This window comes from Panthera onca, chromosome C1, assembly GCF_046562875.1.
Source record: "Panthera onca isolate mPanOnc1 chromosome C1, mPanOnc1 haplotype 2, whole genome shotgun sequence".
NCBI lineage: Eukaryota > Metazoa > Chordata > Mammalia > Carnivora > Felidae > Panthera > Panthera onca.
This window is the reverse complement of record NC_138346.1, coordinates 38,194,019-38,209,997: the sequence shown is the minus strand read 5'-3', so window position 1 is coordinate 38,209,997 and position 15,979 is coordinate 38,194,019. Positions and strand designations below refer to the sequence as shown.

Below are 15,979 nucleotides of genomic sequence, written 5' to 3'. Positions count from 1 at the left end.
GCTCTGAGCTGTCAGCACAGAGCCTGACGCAGGGCTTGAACTCATGAACTGCAAGATCATGACCTGAGCCACAGTCTGTTGATTGAGGTACCCAGGTGCCCTCTGGGAGCTTTTAAAATCTACTCTATCCTGGGTAGTCTGAAACTGCATGCTGTCCTGTTGCCTGGCCCTAATTGTGCTGGGCCCCTTGAGAGCCCTTCAGTCAGACTCTATTCCTTCAATTCTGAGGAATTTCTTTGAATCATTTGTTTGATCATTTCCTCCCCATGTTCTCTGGTTCTATCATTCAGGTATTCCTAAACAATTAGACATTCTATCTCTTGTATTAAGTCCAGTCAAACATCTGACTCTTGATTTGGGCTCAGGTCATGATCTCACGGTTTGAGTTTGAGCCCTCAGTCAGGCTCCACACTGAGCATGGAGCCTGCTAGGGATTCTCTCTCCCTCTGCCCTTCTCCCCCACATGTGCACACCCTCTCTCTCAAAAAAACCAAAAAACTTAAAAAAAAAATTGTTTGAGGGGCACCTGGGTGACTCGGTTAAACGTCCAACTCTTGATGTCAGCTGTGGGCATGATCTCATGGTTCGTAAGATCATGTCCCACACGGGGCTCTCTACTGACAGTACGGAACTTGCTTGGGATTCTCTCCCTCTCTCAGATTAAGAAAGTAAACACCTAACAAATAAAAAATATTTTACTTTTAAGTAATCTCCACACCCAACATGGTTAACAACCCCAAGATTTAGAGTCACGTGCTCTACTGACTGAGCCAGCCAGGTGCCCCTTGTATTAAATCTTTGTTTTTCCGATTTTCCATGTTTTTGATATGCCTCTTAGAGTTCCTCAATTCTGTCTCCCAGCCCTCTGTTAATTTTACATTTGCCACAGTTTTAATTTCCAAGAATGTTTTTTAAATTTACTTAAAATTTTTGTTTTTATTTTTGAGAGACAAAGAGCAAGCACGGGAGGGGCAGAGAGAGAGGGAGACAGAATCCCAAGCAGGCTCCGTGCTGCCGGCACAAAGCCTGATGTGGGGCTCGAACTGAAACCAAGAGTCAGACACTTAGCCAACTAAGGCAACCACGTGCCCCTATTTTTAAAAAAGTTTTAAGACAGCAAGAGCGACAGAGAGCACCAGCAGGGGAGAGGGGAAAGAGAGACAGAATCCCAAGTAGACTCCATGCTCAGCATGGAGCCCAACATTGCAGTCAATCTCGCCCATGAGATCATGGCCTGAGCCAAAACCAAGAGTTGGATACTTGACTGACTGAGCCACCCAGACGCTCCTCCATGAATGTTTTCTAATTGTTCATTTTTTTAATGCTTATTTTTGAGAGAGAGAGAGAATGTGTAGGTGGGGGAGGGACAGAAAGTAGGAGGCAGGTTCCAAAATGAGCTCTGAGCTGACATCAGAGAGCCTGATGTGGGGCTCGAACTCATGGACCACAGGATCATGACCTGAGCTGAAGTGAAGATGCTGAACTGAGCCACGGTTTATGGCAACAAGATCTCTTTAACATATTACAATTTTTAAAGTTTCCCTTAGGTCCCTTATGGTTTTTGCTATTCTCCTTCATGCTGAGGCTTGATTGTCTAATGGTTCATGTTTGTCCATTAATATTTGAAATCAAGATACTAAAAAGCTTATTGACATTAATGTAGGGCACGCTGACTAGTGAGTTTCACTGTCAGGTGACCAGGTGAGGCAGCATTTTCATTGGGGGACTCTCAGATGGCAGAATCTGTAAGTCTTTTCTATTTTCCTGTATGATTCTATTTCTTGTCCCAGAGTATAGGGGTGGAGAGAGGGAACAGAAATGCCTTCCTGCTATCTGTAAGGTTAGTAACAGGGAAAAGGTACTTTCCCAATCTATCGATTTCTCTGGCTGCAGCTTTCAGAGGGTTTTACAATTGCCTAATCCTCGTTTAGGAGTTCATTCCAGGCTGCCTCTTTGGTTTAAGAGTTTAAGTTCTTCAAACCTGGTTTAAATCTGGGGTCTGCCACTTAATAGCTGAGACTTTGTATAAGCTACTTAACCTCTCACAGCCTGTTTACATTACATGTAGCGTAGGTTTAATAAGTAGTCCCCAATCCAAGACTGTTTAGAGTTAATGCAGTACTACATTTAGTCTAAGGTCTACCACATAACACTATTTTCTTCCCCTCCTGTGCTCTCTTTAGACTGGTCATTCTAATAATCTTTTTTTTAATTTAAAATTTTATTATTTTTTTTTGAGAAAGAACAGAGTCTGAGTAGGCAGGGGGGGTGGGCAAAAAGAGAGGGAGACACAGAATCCAAAGCAGGCTCCTGAGCAGTCAGTGCAGAGCCCGATGTGGGGCCTGAACTTGTGAACTGCAAGACCATGACCTGAGCCGAAGTCGGCCACTTTACCAACTGAACCATCCAGGCACCCCTCTAATAATCTTTCAAAGTCCAGGTGTTTCTCATCTCTTACCTTTCCTTCTCATCACCTAGCTTGGCCTTTAAATAATTTTGGGGGGCACCAGGGTGGCTCAGTCGGTTAAGCGTCAGACTTCAGCTCAGGTCGTGATTTCACGTTCATGAGTTCGAGCCCTGGGTCAGGCTCTGCGTTGACAGCACGGAACCTGGAGCCTGCTTTGGATTCTGTGTCTCCCTCTGCCCCTCCCCCACTCACACTCTCTCAAAAATAACATTAAAAACATTTATAAAATTTTTATTATTTTTTTAACGTTTACTTATTCTTGAGAGACAGCACGAGCAAGGGAAGGGCAGAGAAGGAGACTCAGAATCTGAAGCAGGCTCCAGGCTCCATGCTTTCAGCACAGAGCCCCACACGGGGCTCGAACCCACGAACAGGGAGATCATGACCTGAGCCGAAGTCGAACGCTTAACTGAGTTACCCAGGCACCCTGAGCTTGGCCTTTAAGATAATAAATTATATTAAACCCTTTCTCTAAGGTTTCTCTTTTGAAACTGGTTTGCCTTTTGCTACTTATGTAGCTAAAACTACATTCTAGGCAAGTTGTATTCACTTAAAATGCCCATTATTCAGTCTCCTTTAATCTATGGTCATTCTTTTTCTTTTTTTTTTTTTTTTTTTTTTTTTAAATTTTTTTTTTTAACGTTTATTTATCCTTGAGACAGAGAGAGACAGAGCAGGAACGGGGGTGGGGCAGAGAGAGAGGGAGACACAGAATCGGAAGCAGGCTCCAGGCTCTGAGCCATCAGTCCAGAGCCCGACGCGGGGCTCGAACTCACGGACCGTGAGATCGTGACCTGAGCCGAAGTCGGAGACTCAACCGACTGAGCCACCCAGGCGCCCCAATGGTCATTCTTTTTCTAAACCAAGGAAAGCACAGGTATTCCTAGGTGCAGATTTCAAGTGACTTTGGCTTTTGGTCTGTGATGGACTTTATTATTCCTGTTTCTGCCCAAGCTTTGTATACAAGGAGAGCACTGCCTCAATGACTAGCTTCTACCAGTCTCTAAGCAGCAGCCCCAAGACCAAACCGAGTGGCGGGCAAGATCCTTCCCATCTAGAGCAGATTTACATTCTGTAGCCAAGACAGACTAGGTCCTTGGCACAGGTGAAGGCAGGAACTTAGATGTTGTTAGGCAAGATTTTGTTGCCTTCAACTCATAATATAGTAAATCTAGAAAGCAAAGTTACGTCTTGCAAATCATCCTGCCCCCAACATGCCCCACACCCAGGTACTATTTTAAAAATAGGCCACATTTCAGGGTACCTGGGTGGCTCAGTAGGTTGAGTGTCTGACTTTGGCTCAGGTCATGATCTCACAGTTGGATGGTTTGAGACCCACACTGGGTTTTGCGCTGACAGTACAGAGCCTGCTTCGGATTCTGCCTCCCTTTCTGCCCCTCCCCTGCTCACGTGCTCTGAAAAATAAACATTAAAAAAAAAAAAAAACCACACACATTTCCATACTGTTTCCAGTGCATTGAGCCAAAAATCTGCTTTACGTTCTTAAATAAAAGTGAAGACACTGGGCTGACCCCACCAAGCAAGGATGCCCTTCCTCACTGTCCATTATGCTCGAATGGCATACCTCCCTTTCCACTGAAGCACACCCTTCTACACACCCTGCCCTCCTCATTTGTGGGTACCCAACAGGAATCCATTTATTATGCTGAGGGTTTGAAGCAGTAACTATAACCTCCACAAGAAATGACAAATTGCCCCTTTTATGACCAGACCTCAACACATAAAATAGTGTCCACAGCAATCAGTTGTCACCTTTAAACATTTCCATTACCATAGGGTGCCTGAATGGCTCAGTCCATGACCTCACCATTCATGGGTTCGAGCCTGGAGTGGAGCTGTGTGTGGACAGCTCCGAGCCTGGAGCCTACTTCAGATTGTGTCTCCCTCTCTGCCTTTCAAAAAGAAATAAAAAATATTAAAATTTCATTATCTACGTAGTAACATAATTGTAGCAAAGAGAAACGGGAATATGCTACATGCAGAAATGTTTCACACACTTGTACCAAATCCTACCCCTACCCCTCTTTGTCTATTGGCTTTCAATTTCTCTTATCTTCTAGGTCACAGAAAAGCTAACACAGTTAAGTTTAAACAAATTTTTATTACACAAAGGTTGTCACATAATTGGATATTTCTCTACTTTGTACACAATTATTCTTACTCTCCACAGAAAGGCTGCTTCTTAACTTCTCATCTGGTGATGGCAAGCACTAAAATCCCGATTTTAACAGAATAATAGTAAAAATGCCTCAGTGATTTAAGTTGAAAGCAGTACATTGGTACATGGCTCTTGCATTCAGTTATCAGGAATGTACAAATGTCTTTTTATTCAAAAATACAAAATAAATTATCTGTAGGCATGGACAATGACAGCAGTAAACCATTATATGTTGTCAACTGAAACCAGTAACTGATGGTTATAGTGATTTTCTTAAACATCAGCCAGCCTTTTCTTCAGTCATTTCCTTCAACTGACTTCTCTGAAGTTATTCTTGAGGAGCACTGCCTTGAGCTTCCTCTCACAGTTCATTAACAATGGTAAAGCGCTATTCTAGGAATTAGAACATGCCACCTCCCATACCACCTCCCATTCCTCCCATTCCGCCCATTCCAGGGTCCTTCTCTTCCTTAGGAATTTCGGTGACTACAACTTCTGCTGTAGTTAACAGAGAGGCCACTCCAGCAGCATCCAATAAAGCAGTTCTTACAACCTAAGGAAAAAGTTTGATAAAATATTACCTTTATCCTTAGTAAAAAATAAAAAAGCATTTTTAGAAAATGGCCAACCATTTACCTTAGTTGGATCAATGATTCCCTTTTCTACCATATTCACAAAATCTCCAAGCATAGCATCATAACCAACTTCTGAGGAACTCTGCATAATTTTCTCAACTATCAATGATCCTTCAACACCTGCATTCTTAGCAATGGTCATTGCAGGAATTTTGAGTGTTCTCTTAATGATTTCTATACCTAAAGAAAACAAATTTTAGCAAATTTGGTTTCATTCTTTCTTTTGTAAAAATTACAACACAATTTGATACAGGGAAAACCCAACTGGGAAATTCCACAGGTCAAATCATTCCCCCCCCAAGAGATGTGATTTCATCTGTCCTCTGATTATTAGTGTTATTCTTCCTTTGTTATACTGGTAATTGTTTTGTGATTTATTGTTCTATTTGATGGGCAACAATATTATTACAGCAGACTAAAATCACGCTGCAAATAAACTCATTTGTAAGGCAGTTTTACCAATTTTTTGATCTTCATTAGCTGGAGTTATTGAATCCAAGGCTGGAATGCACCGAAGCAGGGCACAACCCCCTCCCAGAACAATGCCTTCTTCAACAGCAGCTCGGGTAGCATTGAGGGCATCTGTAACTCTGTCTTTTTTTTCATTCACTTCAACATCACTTGTGCCACCAACCTAAGAATAAAAATTCCAGTTAGTATGGGCTTCTCTGATTCAAGATGCTAGCTGGCAAGAGTCATTAAAAAGCACTGGATTTTTTTATTTACTTTTGAGAGCGAGCGAGCGAGAGACACACACACACACGCAGAGGGCATGTGGGAGAGGCGCAGAGTAAGAGGGAGAGAGAGTCCTAAGCGGGCTCTGCACTGTCAGTACGGAACTGAATGTGGGGCTTGAACTCACAAACCGTGAGATCATGATCTGGGCTGAAACCAAGAGTCAGACGCTTAACTGAGCCACCTAGGTGCTCTGCACTGGGTTTACTTAAAAAACAAACAAATAAAAAACACCAAAAAAAAGACCACGTAAAAAAGGTTGCCTACTTGTTAAAAGTGACTGCATGACTAAATAGCTAATAGGGTGAGTACAGTGTCCTACATCAGTCCAACGTCAGCCTGATCTTTAACAAAACATCTTGGTTTTAAGGAAGGAATATTCCAACAAAGAAATTTTGTATAATATATATCTCCATGATGAAGTTATTTCCCCATTTTAGTTACATGGCCCTAGTGGGGAATACCACAGAAACAAAATCATTCTTGAGCTCAGAACCTAGGAAGCTCATTTACAACAACGAATCTTACCTTCAGCACAGCTACTCCATCTGAGAGTTTTGCCAGACGTTCATTCAGTTTTTCCTTTTCATATTCACTAGTTGTGATATCTAACTGTTCAATGATTTCTTGGATACGTTTTTCAATTTGAGCCTTGTCACCTTTTCCTTTTAAGAGCATGGCATCATCTTTGGTCACAATGACTTCTCCAACTTTTCCTAAGTCATGAGGCTGAACATCTTCAAGATTTAGAGTCAACCCTTCTTCTCCGAACACCTACAAAAACATTTAAAAATGAACCACTTGCAGCTTAGTTTTTCACTGTACCAAGTCTGTCAGTAATACATCACATGGGTGTTTTGATGAGGAAAACATCTTATAATACTGTATTTCTTTGAAACATGAGATTTTAAGATTATGACTAGTCCAGAGAAGACTTGATAGAGTTTTCCCACTGCATTTCCAACTTCTCAGTTAATCAAATTAACATTAGCTTTATTTGAGGAAAGTATAAACTCAAACAACTCCTCAAAGGTCATATTTTTGGTGATATCAGGACTGGACCTTAGGCCTAAACTCTTAAATCCTATGTGGTTTCTACAGTATTTTATTTTATTAAAAAAAATTTTTTTTACTGTTTTTAAGAGAGAGAGCAAGAGAGAGGGAGGGAAGGGGCAGAGAGAGGAGAGGGAGACACAGAATCTGAAGCAGGCTCCAGGCTCTGAGCTGTCAGCACAGAGCCCGACCCAGGGCTTGAACTCACGAGCTGTATCATGACCTGAGCCGAAGTCGGATGCTTAACTGACTGAGCCACCCAGCCAATATTCTTAGAAACAAATTAGTCTTGGGGTGCCTGGGTGGCTCAGTCGGTTGAGCGTCCGACTTCAGCTCAGGTCATGATCTCGCAGCTTGTGAGTCTGAGCCCCATGTCGGGCTCTGTGCTGACAGCTCAGAGCCTGGAGCCTGTTTCAGATTCTGTGTCTCCCTCTCTCTCTGTCCCAACCCACTCGCATTCTGTCTCTCTCTCAAAAATAAACATTAAAAAAAAAAAATTAAAAAACAAAAAAACAAATTAGTCAAATAACCCTATTCTTGGGCTAGACTCATGGTAAGTTAGACAAGGGACCTTAGCAGCATTTAATCCAACCTATACCTTCTAAACGTCCAACATAAACACAAATTAATAGTTTAGATAATATCTGACCATGAAAAATATAAAATTTACCTATAAACTTCAGACCTGGAAGTATAAAACCTTCAGTAAACCAACATCACATTTATTTTACTTACTGCACCACCAGTAGCAATAGCCATATCTTTAAGCTGGTTCTTTCTATTGTCACCAAAACCTGGAGCTTTGACGGCTACAACCTGAAGACCAACTTTCAGCCTGTTAAGAACAGTTAATAAAAATCAGATTTAAATTTAAAAACGCTTACCTAGTTCTTAAATTCTAAGTACTATGATTACTTAGGAAACATACTTTTTTTATTTTGAGAGAGAGCATGCAAACAGGGGAGGGGCAGAGAGAGAGGGAGAGAATCTGAAGCAAGCTCCAGGCTTCCAGCTGTCAGTGCAGAGCCCGATGGAGGGCTCAAACCCACAAACTGTGAGATCATGACCTGAGCTGAAGTCAGACACTCAACAGATGAAGCCACCCAGGCGCCCCTGGAAACCACACTTTTTACAATTTTTGGCTTTCTTACAACTTTTGGTCAAATTAAGACAGGAAAGGGCAACTTTCCATTCATCCGTATTTGCCAATATCCAATCACCTTCGTAATAAACTACTGACCTTACTTTCCAGTTAAACTAGACCCAGGAACAAAAATATTATCATAAGCAAAACACCTTTAACGATGACATAGTGTTAAATATTTTATAATTTTCAAAAATCAGAAGAGTTACATTTTAATTTTAAAATATTTAAATATTAAATTTGGGGATCTAATGAGCATTTACTACTGCCCTATGGGTTCCATTTAGTAGTAATCAAGTTACTACTACAGTTACATTTGAGCAAGCAGTGTTCTTAATCTGGTTCCTTCATAAATATAAGTATTACTGATAATAACATTAAGCTCACCTGCAATTTTATCAGATACTGAATGCCTGGAATATATAATCAAAGAAATGTTCACTTGAGACCAGATAGTGAAACAGAAGGAATATATGGACACTAAAACAAAACTGGTCTATTAGAGCCAAATAAAAATCAGAGGGGTAAACTCTGATAATATGCCAAGAAAATCAGACACCCAACTTTACAGCTACCAGTAAAATGGCTCAGTGAAACTCCGTAGGTCTATTGTTTTTTTATTTTGGTTTCAAATCCTACAATAAGACTTTTCAGATCCCAAAAAGCAAATCCAAGCTACCAAACATTCCAGGATAAGTAAACTCACTCAGAGCTTTTGGGTCAAGCCATGTAACTCTCCTACATACCTGTTTCCTTTGTGCATTTCCATTATAATAAAATTGGAAATATTACTTTTAAGATACCTCAATTCCAGGATTAGGAGCACATTTTAATGATGTCCTAAGGAGCGCCTAGCTGGCTCAGTTGGAAGAGCATGTAACTCTTGGTCTTGGGGTTGTGAGTTTGAACCCTACGTTGGCTGTAGAGATTACTTATTTTTTTTTAATGCCCTAAGATTCTGTTTATAGCATTAAGCACCTGCCTTAAAGTCAAAAGTAATACATTATAGATTAAAAAAAAATTATCTTAACCTCAACTTATCTTAGATTGAGTGCCAATTTATTTCAGCCTATTAATTTTTTCTTTTAACAGATTATGTAAAATGCTGATAGCTAAATACACTTTGATCTAAGGCTCAGAAAATGACAGTTTACTTCTCATTCAAAATTGTAATTGTAAAAATATTTTTCCAGATAAAAACTTAGTCATTTCTTCTAAGCAACTGTAAACATTCATAATAAAAAATGGACACCATACAAAATTAGGCTATCTTATGAGAAAGTTGCACAAAATACTATGGATTTTCACATAGAACCCATTCAAAAACAAAGAACCATTATAACTGGACCAAGAGTTCATGAAGCACACCTGTATCACACATAACTCTAAATACAAACACAAGTGGTTCAATGTGAGGGTACGTAATAGAGATTTCAAACATCAATACAAAAAATTGCCTTTCATCTGAAAATGTAAACCAAACACCACTGCCTATTACCTATTCAGAACAAGTGTACTCAGAGCTTCTCCATCAACATCTTCAGCAATTATGACCAAGGGCTTACGGTGAGCATTGGCAATTTCAAGAGCAGGTACAATGGACTGGACACTAGAAATTTTCTTTTCACTCAACAGAACATAGGCATCTTGGAATTCACATTTCTGCCCTGCAAAAACAAAGAACATTTTAAATCAATGTTAAAACATTAACAATATTTTGAAATAACTGCAATTTCTTTAAATGAAAAAGCTATAACCCAATTTCAGTACATTTCAAGTGACTACTGAGTTCATGTTTTTCCACTTTCATTTGTCATTTACAGTAACTTTTGGAATACATAAGTTTATTTTCTTAGAAGTATGGCCTAATGCTTATAGTTCGACACATGACAAGCTCTATTTTTTTTTATTTCATTTACTGACTTGCTCTTACCTTTTGATGTATTAATAAAGTATGGAGAAATATAACCTCGATCAAATTTCATGCCTTCAATAATTTCTAATTCATCATTTAGTGTTTTTCCATCCTATAACAAATTAAACAATTAGTTGTATGAATTTCATTAAAGAAACACAAAAATTTTTAATTATGGACCAGATTAGGAGACCCCATTGATCATAAAGGATCCAGGCAGAACTATGCAAATGCCCCAGGGCATCCAACTCCCAATTCTGCAAAAACTTCAAAAATACATATTTGAATTTTTAGATTCGATGTGTTATATATATATGTAACACACAGTTTGAATGTTTTATTTGGAAAACTGTTTTGATCACCAGACAACCCATACCAAGCTATCATAAAAAACACACTTGGGGCGCCTGGGTGGCTCAGTCGGTTAAGTGGCCGACTTCAGCTCAGGTCATGATCTCACGGTCTGTGAGTTCGAGCCCTGCGTCGGGCTCTGTGCTGACAGCTCAGAGCCTGGCGCCTGTTTCAGATTCTGTGTCTCCCTCTCTCTGACCCTCCCCCATTCATGCTCTGTCTCTGTCTCAAAAATAAATAAACACCAAAAAAAAAAAAAAAAAAAAAAATTAAAAAAAACAAAAAAAAAAATCACACTTGCCTTTACTGTGATGACACCTTTCCTTCCAACCTTTTTCATTGCATCAGAAATGATGTTGCCAATTTCTTTATCTCCATTTGCAGAAATGGTAGCAACCTAAAACAATCAAGTTACTCTTCCAAGTTAAAAAGTTAAGGCCAGTGTTCTCAATCAGCTCCCTTTCCTTTTCCTAGTAACTTCCAAATTGATACTGTGTGTGGGAGATACAGTCTAACAGTTCTAAGGAAGTGTTGGTTCTGTTTTCAATTATCATTTGGCTACATTGTTTTTAAAAGATATGACATAAACATACAACTACTCTTAAAAAAAAAGACTCCCCCCACACCCCGAAAAAAAGTGGTAATATTCTAACATGACAAAAACTATGTACCTTTTGACAAATGACTAAAGAACAGTTTCCATACAAAAAAAAATGAGTTTTACTCAGAGCCATGTCGAACTAAAGTGACAGCCCACTAAGACTCCAGCTATGGTCACTGCATTATTTTCAAATGTTTTTTGGCAGTAAGAAAAATGCTTTCAATGTTAGTGACTGGTTAGTGTTGTTATTCTAACACTGGTATGTGATAACGGAATAAAATCACATGTTTATTGTAAAATATGACAACTCCTTACCTGAGCAATTTCTTCAGGGGTTGTCACAGGTTTAGACTGCTTCTTAAGTTCAGCAATTACAGCATCAACAGCTAACATCACACCTGATTTAAGAATAAATGCCATTAACAATGCTTATTCTCTCATGGTTCCTTGTCAAGTAAAAATTCCAATTTATATTAAATGCTTTAATGTGTTAATATAGCCTAAACAATACTTCTGTGCTGGCACTTCTCCTAATCACATGGAGTTGGATGGTGCACACTCAAACAGGAAGTCTGATAAATGAAGAACCAGGTCAAAATTATTCTGAAAACTGTACTAAGGAAAAAAAAACTATGGTGTATAATTTCAAGAATCTCACCATTCAACTCATTCTGTGTAAACTATTCCCAGTCCAATCATGTTGCATGTTTCCAACAGGGTCAACCAACATTTCTCTCAATTGAAAATAAGGGATTATGCCCCTACAGGTTGTTTTTAATTTTGAGAGAGAATCCCAAGTAGGCTCTGCAGTGTCAGCAGAGCCCGACTTGGGGCTTGATCTCACAAACTGAGCCAAAACCAAGAGTCAGATGCTTAACCGACTGAGCCACCCAGGACCTCTATACCCCTACAGGTTTTAATATCTGAAATCTCCTCCTTTAATATGTAATTATAAATAAAATATTTAACAGTCAACGGCAGCACAGTATGGATTCATGAGAACCTCATTTTGTTCAACTGGGATGAGTGCTGGCTCTTCCCTTTATTTTGATAAAGGGTAACTTCAAGAAATAAATCCAAAGAAAGGCATGTAGTAACAATCATTTTTTCAGGGAAGTAATTTTAATAAACTCAATTAACATTTGTCCATGATTTATATTCAGACTGCTTTTAATGAAACATTCATTTGTACCTTAAACACTGAAATAGATGGGATGCTGATACATCAGTGTGCTGGGATGCCAATTATGACAAAATTGTTAATGGCACCCCACTTTACTCTCAAGTCTTCTCTAATTTGGACAGTAACACACCCTATAGATAAGCAGCAATTACATTTTCAAGATACAAAAAATCAAGTTTTAGTACACAGCTAATTAACAGCAGTGACAGGACTTAAGTTTGTATCACCATGAAGCTCATGCTAAGGAGATCTTTAAATGGTGGCCTAGTTTCCCAAAGCAAGCAATAATGAACAAAATGAAGACCAATAATGTATTATGTGCTGTTAAGAGGCAAAAACAAAACAAAACAAAACAAATCCTGCTTTTATGTATAGACACACACTAAATTTGACGTCCTGGATGAATGATATAGTTTGTTTAGCCCTACTCTGTAAAATAGCAAAACTGTTTAATACTCTCTCCCTGCTCTAATCCCCACAAGTTTACTATCCTCAAGGTATACAGAACATGCTGTATCTTCCACCAAACTGTTCCTTTGGGTGGCGGGGGGAAGAGGGGGTTTGGGGGGTCTCTAGACACAGGGAAGGGAAGGACAACAAAGAATGTCTTAGTCCTATTTCTCTCAATGCCTAGCATAGTACCCATCACATAAACCAGGCATCCAATTGCTATTTGCTGAAGAAAAACTCCATGTAAGATTGTTTTTAAGAGAAAGGAGAAATAAGAATCAACTTTCTTCAAAACACTGTGGTGACAATGAAGACATTCCTACCTCTCCTGATTTCCACTGGATTAGCACCTTTGCTAATCTTCTCAAAGCCTTCCTTGGCAATAGAGCGTGCCAGGACAGTAGCAGTAGTGGTGCCATCTCCAGCCTCTTCGTTTGTGTTATTGGCAACGTCTTGAACAAGTTTAGCGCCAATATTTTTATATTTATCTTTTAAATCAATTGACTTTGCAACAGTCACACCGTCTTTTGTTACTTTGGGACTGCCCCAACTCTGTTCAATAATCACTGTTCTTCCCTAGAATTGCAGAGAAAAAAAAAGTGACAGAATCACATACTCTCTAAGTACTATTTAGCGTAAAACAGGAACTTTTAATAAAAAAGTAGTTACTTGAAAGCCTCAACACAAACTGTCATTATTTAATCAGATCTGCAGCATGTAATTTCAAAGGCAGGTTCATCAGTGTTCTTAGGTTACAGACAAAATGACCTCTCTGTTGCCAAGTGTATAACTTTGGATGATCTTTTATGGAAGATATAGATCCTAGACTGAAAGATGTTATCTCATAAAAAAACAAAAACACAAGATAAACCAAATCAATTTGGTAGATAATAAAATGTCAGAATACTCTTCACGTAATTTATAGTTTTGTCTGGTGCCTGCTGTCTTTGAAAATAATGTGAAACTTATTTTTAAACTTGCTTTAAAATTTAGTTACTAAAATACTAGCAGCAAGACAAATACAGTTCACTCTTCCAAGGCTGGTTCAATGTTAAATCTCAAACACGGTACAAACAGTACTGGCAGCTTCTAGATTTGAATTAAAGGTGCTACTTGTGAGGCAGGCAAATGCCATATTTTATATAGTACATATGAATACTTTGATATTGGAACCGTTAACCTGAAATCACGCATCACTACACTTGTGCATCATCTTCAAAAGCCTCAAGTTATGTTGTTACTCCTCACCAACCTCTTTAAGTTAAAGAAGATTTAACATTTTAAATGTGCTTTGGAAGACAATGAACAGCAGAAAAGTAAAACTAGTACCTACAAACACATACTTGAGGTATTACTGGAGCTAAGTTACACACTAACGTCAATATTTGATACTAACTACTGGGAAAAAATCCAAAACTTAAGCAGGCAAGCAAGATTAATTCTACTTTCCGTTTAGGAACCCACCTTGAGTTGTGAGTTACCACTGGATTACATCACACATCATATGAAATAAAGTTTCCCGAATTTGAAAAAAAACTTAAGCTTTAAGACCGTTAAATCAAGTTTAAAAAAAAAAGATTAAGCGGTAATTTCGAACTCTTTTATGTAAACTGGGATTTCTCAACAATGGAGACTAAAGTATTTACTGTCTATGTGACATCATTAAAATATTATTCCTTAATTCAGAATGCTATAAATTATAACACAATAAAATAAAAATATTGATACCTTTGGCCCCATAGTAACAGCTACAGCATCAGCTAAAAGGTCTACACCTTGAAGCATTAAGGCTCGGGCATCTGCACCAAATTTTACATCTTTGGCATAGGCCCGAGTAAGATGAGGAGCCAGTGCCCTGGACACTGGCCTAATTTGGCGAAGTACTGCGGGTAATCGAAGCATTTCTGTTGGGGGAAAACAATCAGATTATCAGTACATTTATACTAGCACTATCCGTGGTGCATTACAGCACAGCACAAACATGACACCTGTACACCACAAAACAAGAAATGTTAGATATAAGCTGTATTGATCCCTGCCCTACACGCGGCCCACGTTAACATAGGTTCAAACACCAGCTACTAACGCAAGCTTGAAGAGGCCGCTCCCACGCCTAACCTAGAGAACTAGCACAAAGTACACCATGTCAGTGAATCCCCACGGCCACCTACCCCAGCCGCTAAAAACGAGTTAATCTTTCACCGCTAAAACAGCCTCCTGAGCAAATCCACTCCAAAAGTGCTCCTAAAAAACCCAAATCTGCAGGAAGGAGTAAGTTATAAACCAGAATGACCAAGGGAAAAAAAATATTCCGGACGGTGCAAAAATCCGTTTAGTAATAGGAGTCTTTGTATCTACTCAGGGCTACTGTACCAAACTATCCGCAGGGCCGCGATGCTGGGGGCCAAGGCCCGGCTCTCTACGCCCAAGCCCACGTGTCTGTTTTTAGGACGCCATCAGCAAGGTCAAGGGTGGAGATGCCGTACCCCAGCCGCCCACGGGGCCAAAAGCGGTTCCCACGCGGCTGCGACCACCCTCCCGGGGGCCCTACAGTCGATCAGGACAGGGCTGCAACGAGAGCCCACGTGAATATACGCCCCCGACTGCAAACAAACTACCGGGCAAGCCCTCCCCCCTGCGCCCTGCCCGGGCCAGCAATCCACGCCGCACGTGATGGACACCGACATGGACCCGTAAGGCCTGGCCCGGTGGGTCCGGGCCTGCGGCGCCGTAGGGAAGCCCTGGCTCTCCCCTTCCGGCTCAATCAGGCAGGACCGCAGCGGACGGGGAAAGGCCCGGGTCCCAGGCGTTTGGGAGAGGCGGCGCGGGGAGGCCGTATACCTGCGGGGCAGCGGCAGGGCGTGCGGACGATGAGGCAGGCCGTCGGAGGCGAGTGAGGGACAGAGTGCACGGCGCACACGGCAAAGAGCCCGTGTCCCCTCCCTCCGCCGCTTCCCCCCGCCCCGCGGCACCGCGTGCGCGGGCTGCGCCCACCCCTTCCCCTCCACCGGGGCCCCGCAATCGGCAGTCGCCGCGCCCAGCTCCGCCCCTCCCTACCCGCGCAGGGCCAGGCAAGTGAGCTCAGCCCTCCCAGTCCGGCTTAGGCTAGTTCCCGGGCTGTACTCGGTTCGAGAACTTTCCGGGAAGCGCTGCGCTCTCTGTGGGTCAAGGTTCAGAGCGCGTCATTTCCGGGAGAGGGGCGAAGAGCTAGTACTTTCACCCCGGCAGGCGGCCTAGAAAAGCCTAGAAAGAACTCCTCTCTTCTT

The 15,979-nt window shown here is 40.8% G+C and overlaps 1 protein-coding gene across 1 annotated transcript; it reads right to left on the bottom strand.

Moving 5' to 3' along the window:
- Window positions 1-4,783: 4,783 nt before the first annotated feature.
- HSPD1 (heat shock protein family D (Hsp60) member 1) lies at window positions 4,784-15,688 on the bottom strand. The gene is made up of 12 exons (XM_078451042.2): window positions 15,555-15,688; window positions 14,442-14,617; window positions 13,037-13,289; window positions 11,396-11,478; window positions 10,781-10,876; window positions 10,147-10,240; window positions 9,712-9,880; window positions 7,805-7,904; window positions 6,545-6,790; window positions 5,741-5,915; window positions 5,283-5,461; window positions 4,784-5,199 (listed from the first exon to the last, which is right to left on the bottom strand). The coding sequence occupies exons 2-12, from the start codon at window positions 14,613-14,615 to the stop codon at window positions 5,047-5,049; spliced, it is 1,722 nt and encodes a 573-aa protein (XP_078307168.1). The 5' UTR covers window positions 14,616-14,617; window positions 15,555-15,688; the 3' UTR covers window positions 4,784-5,046.
- Window positions 15,689-15,979: the final 291 nt, after the last annotated feature.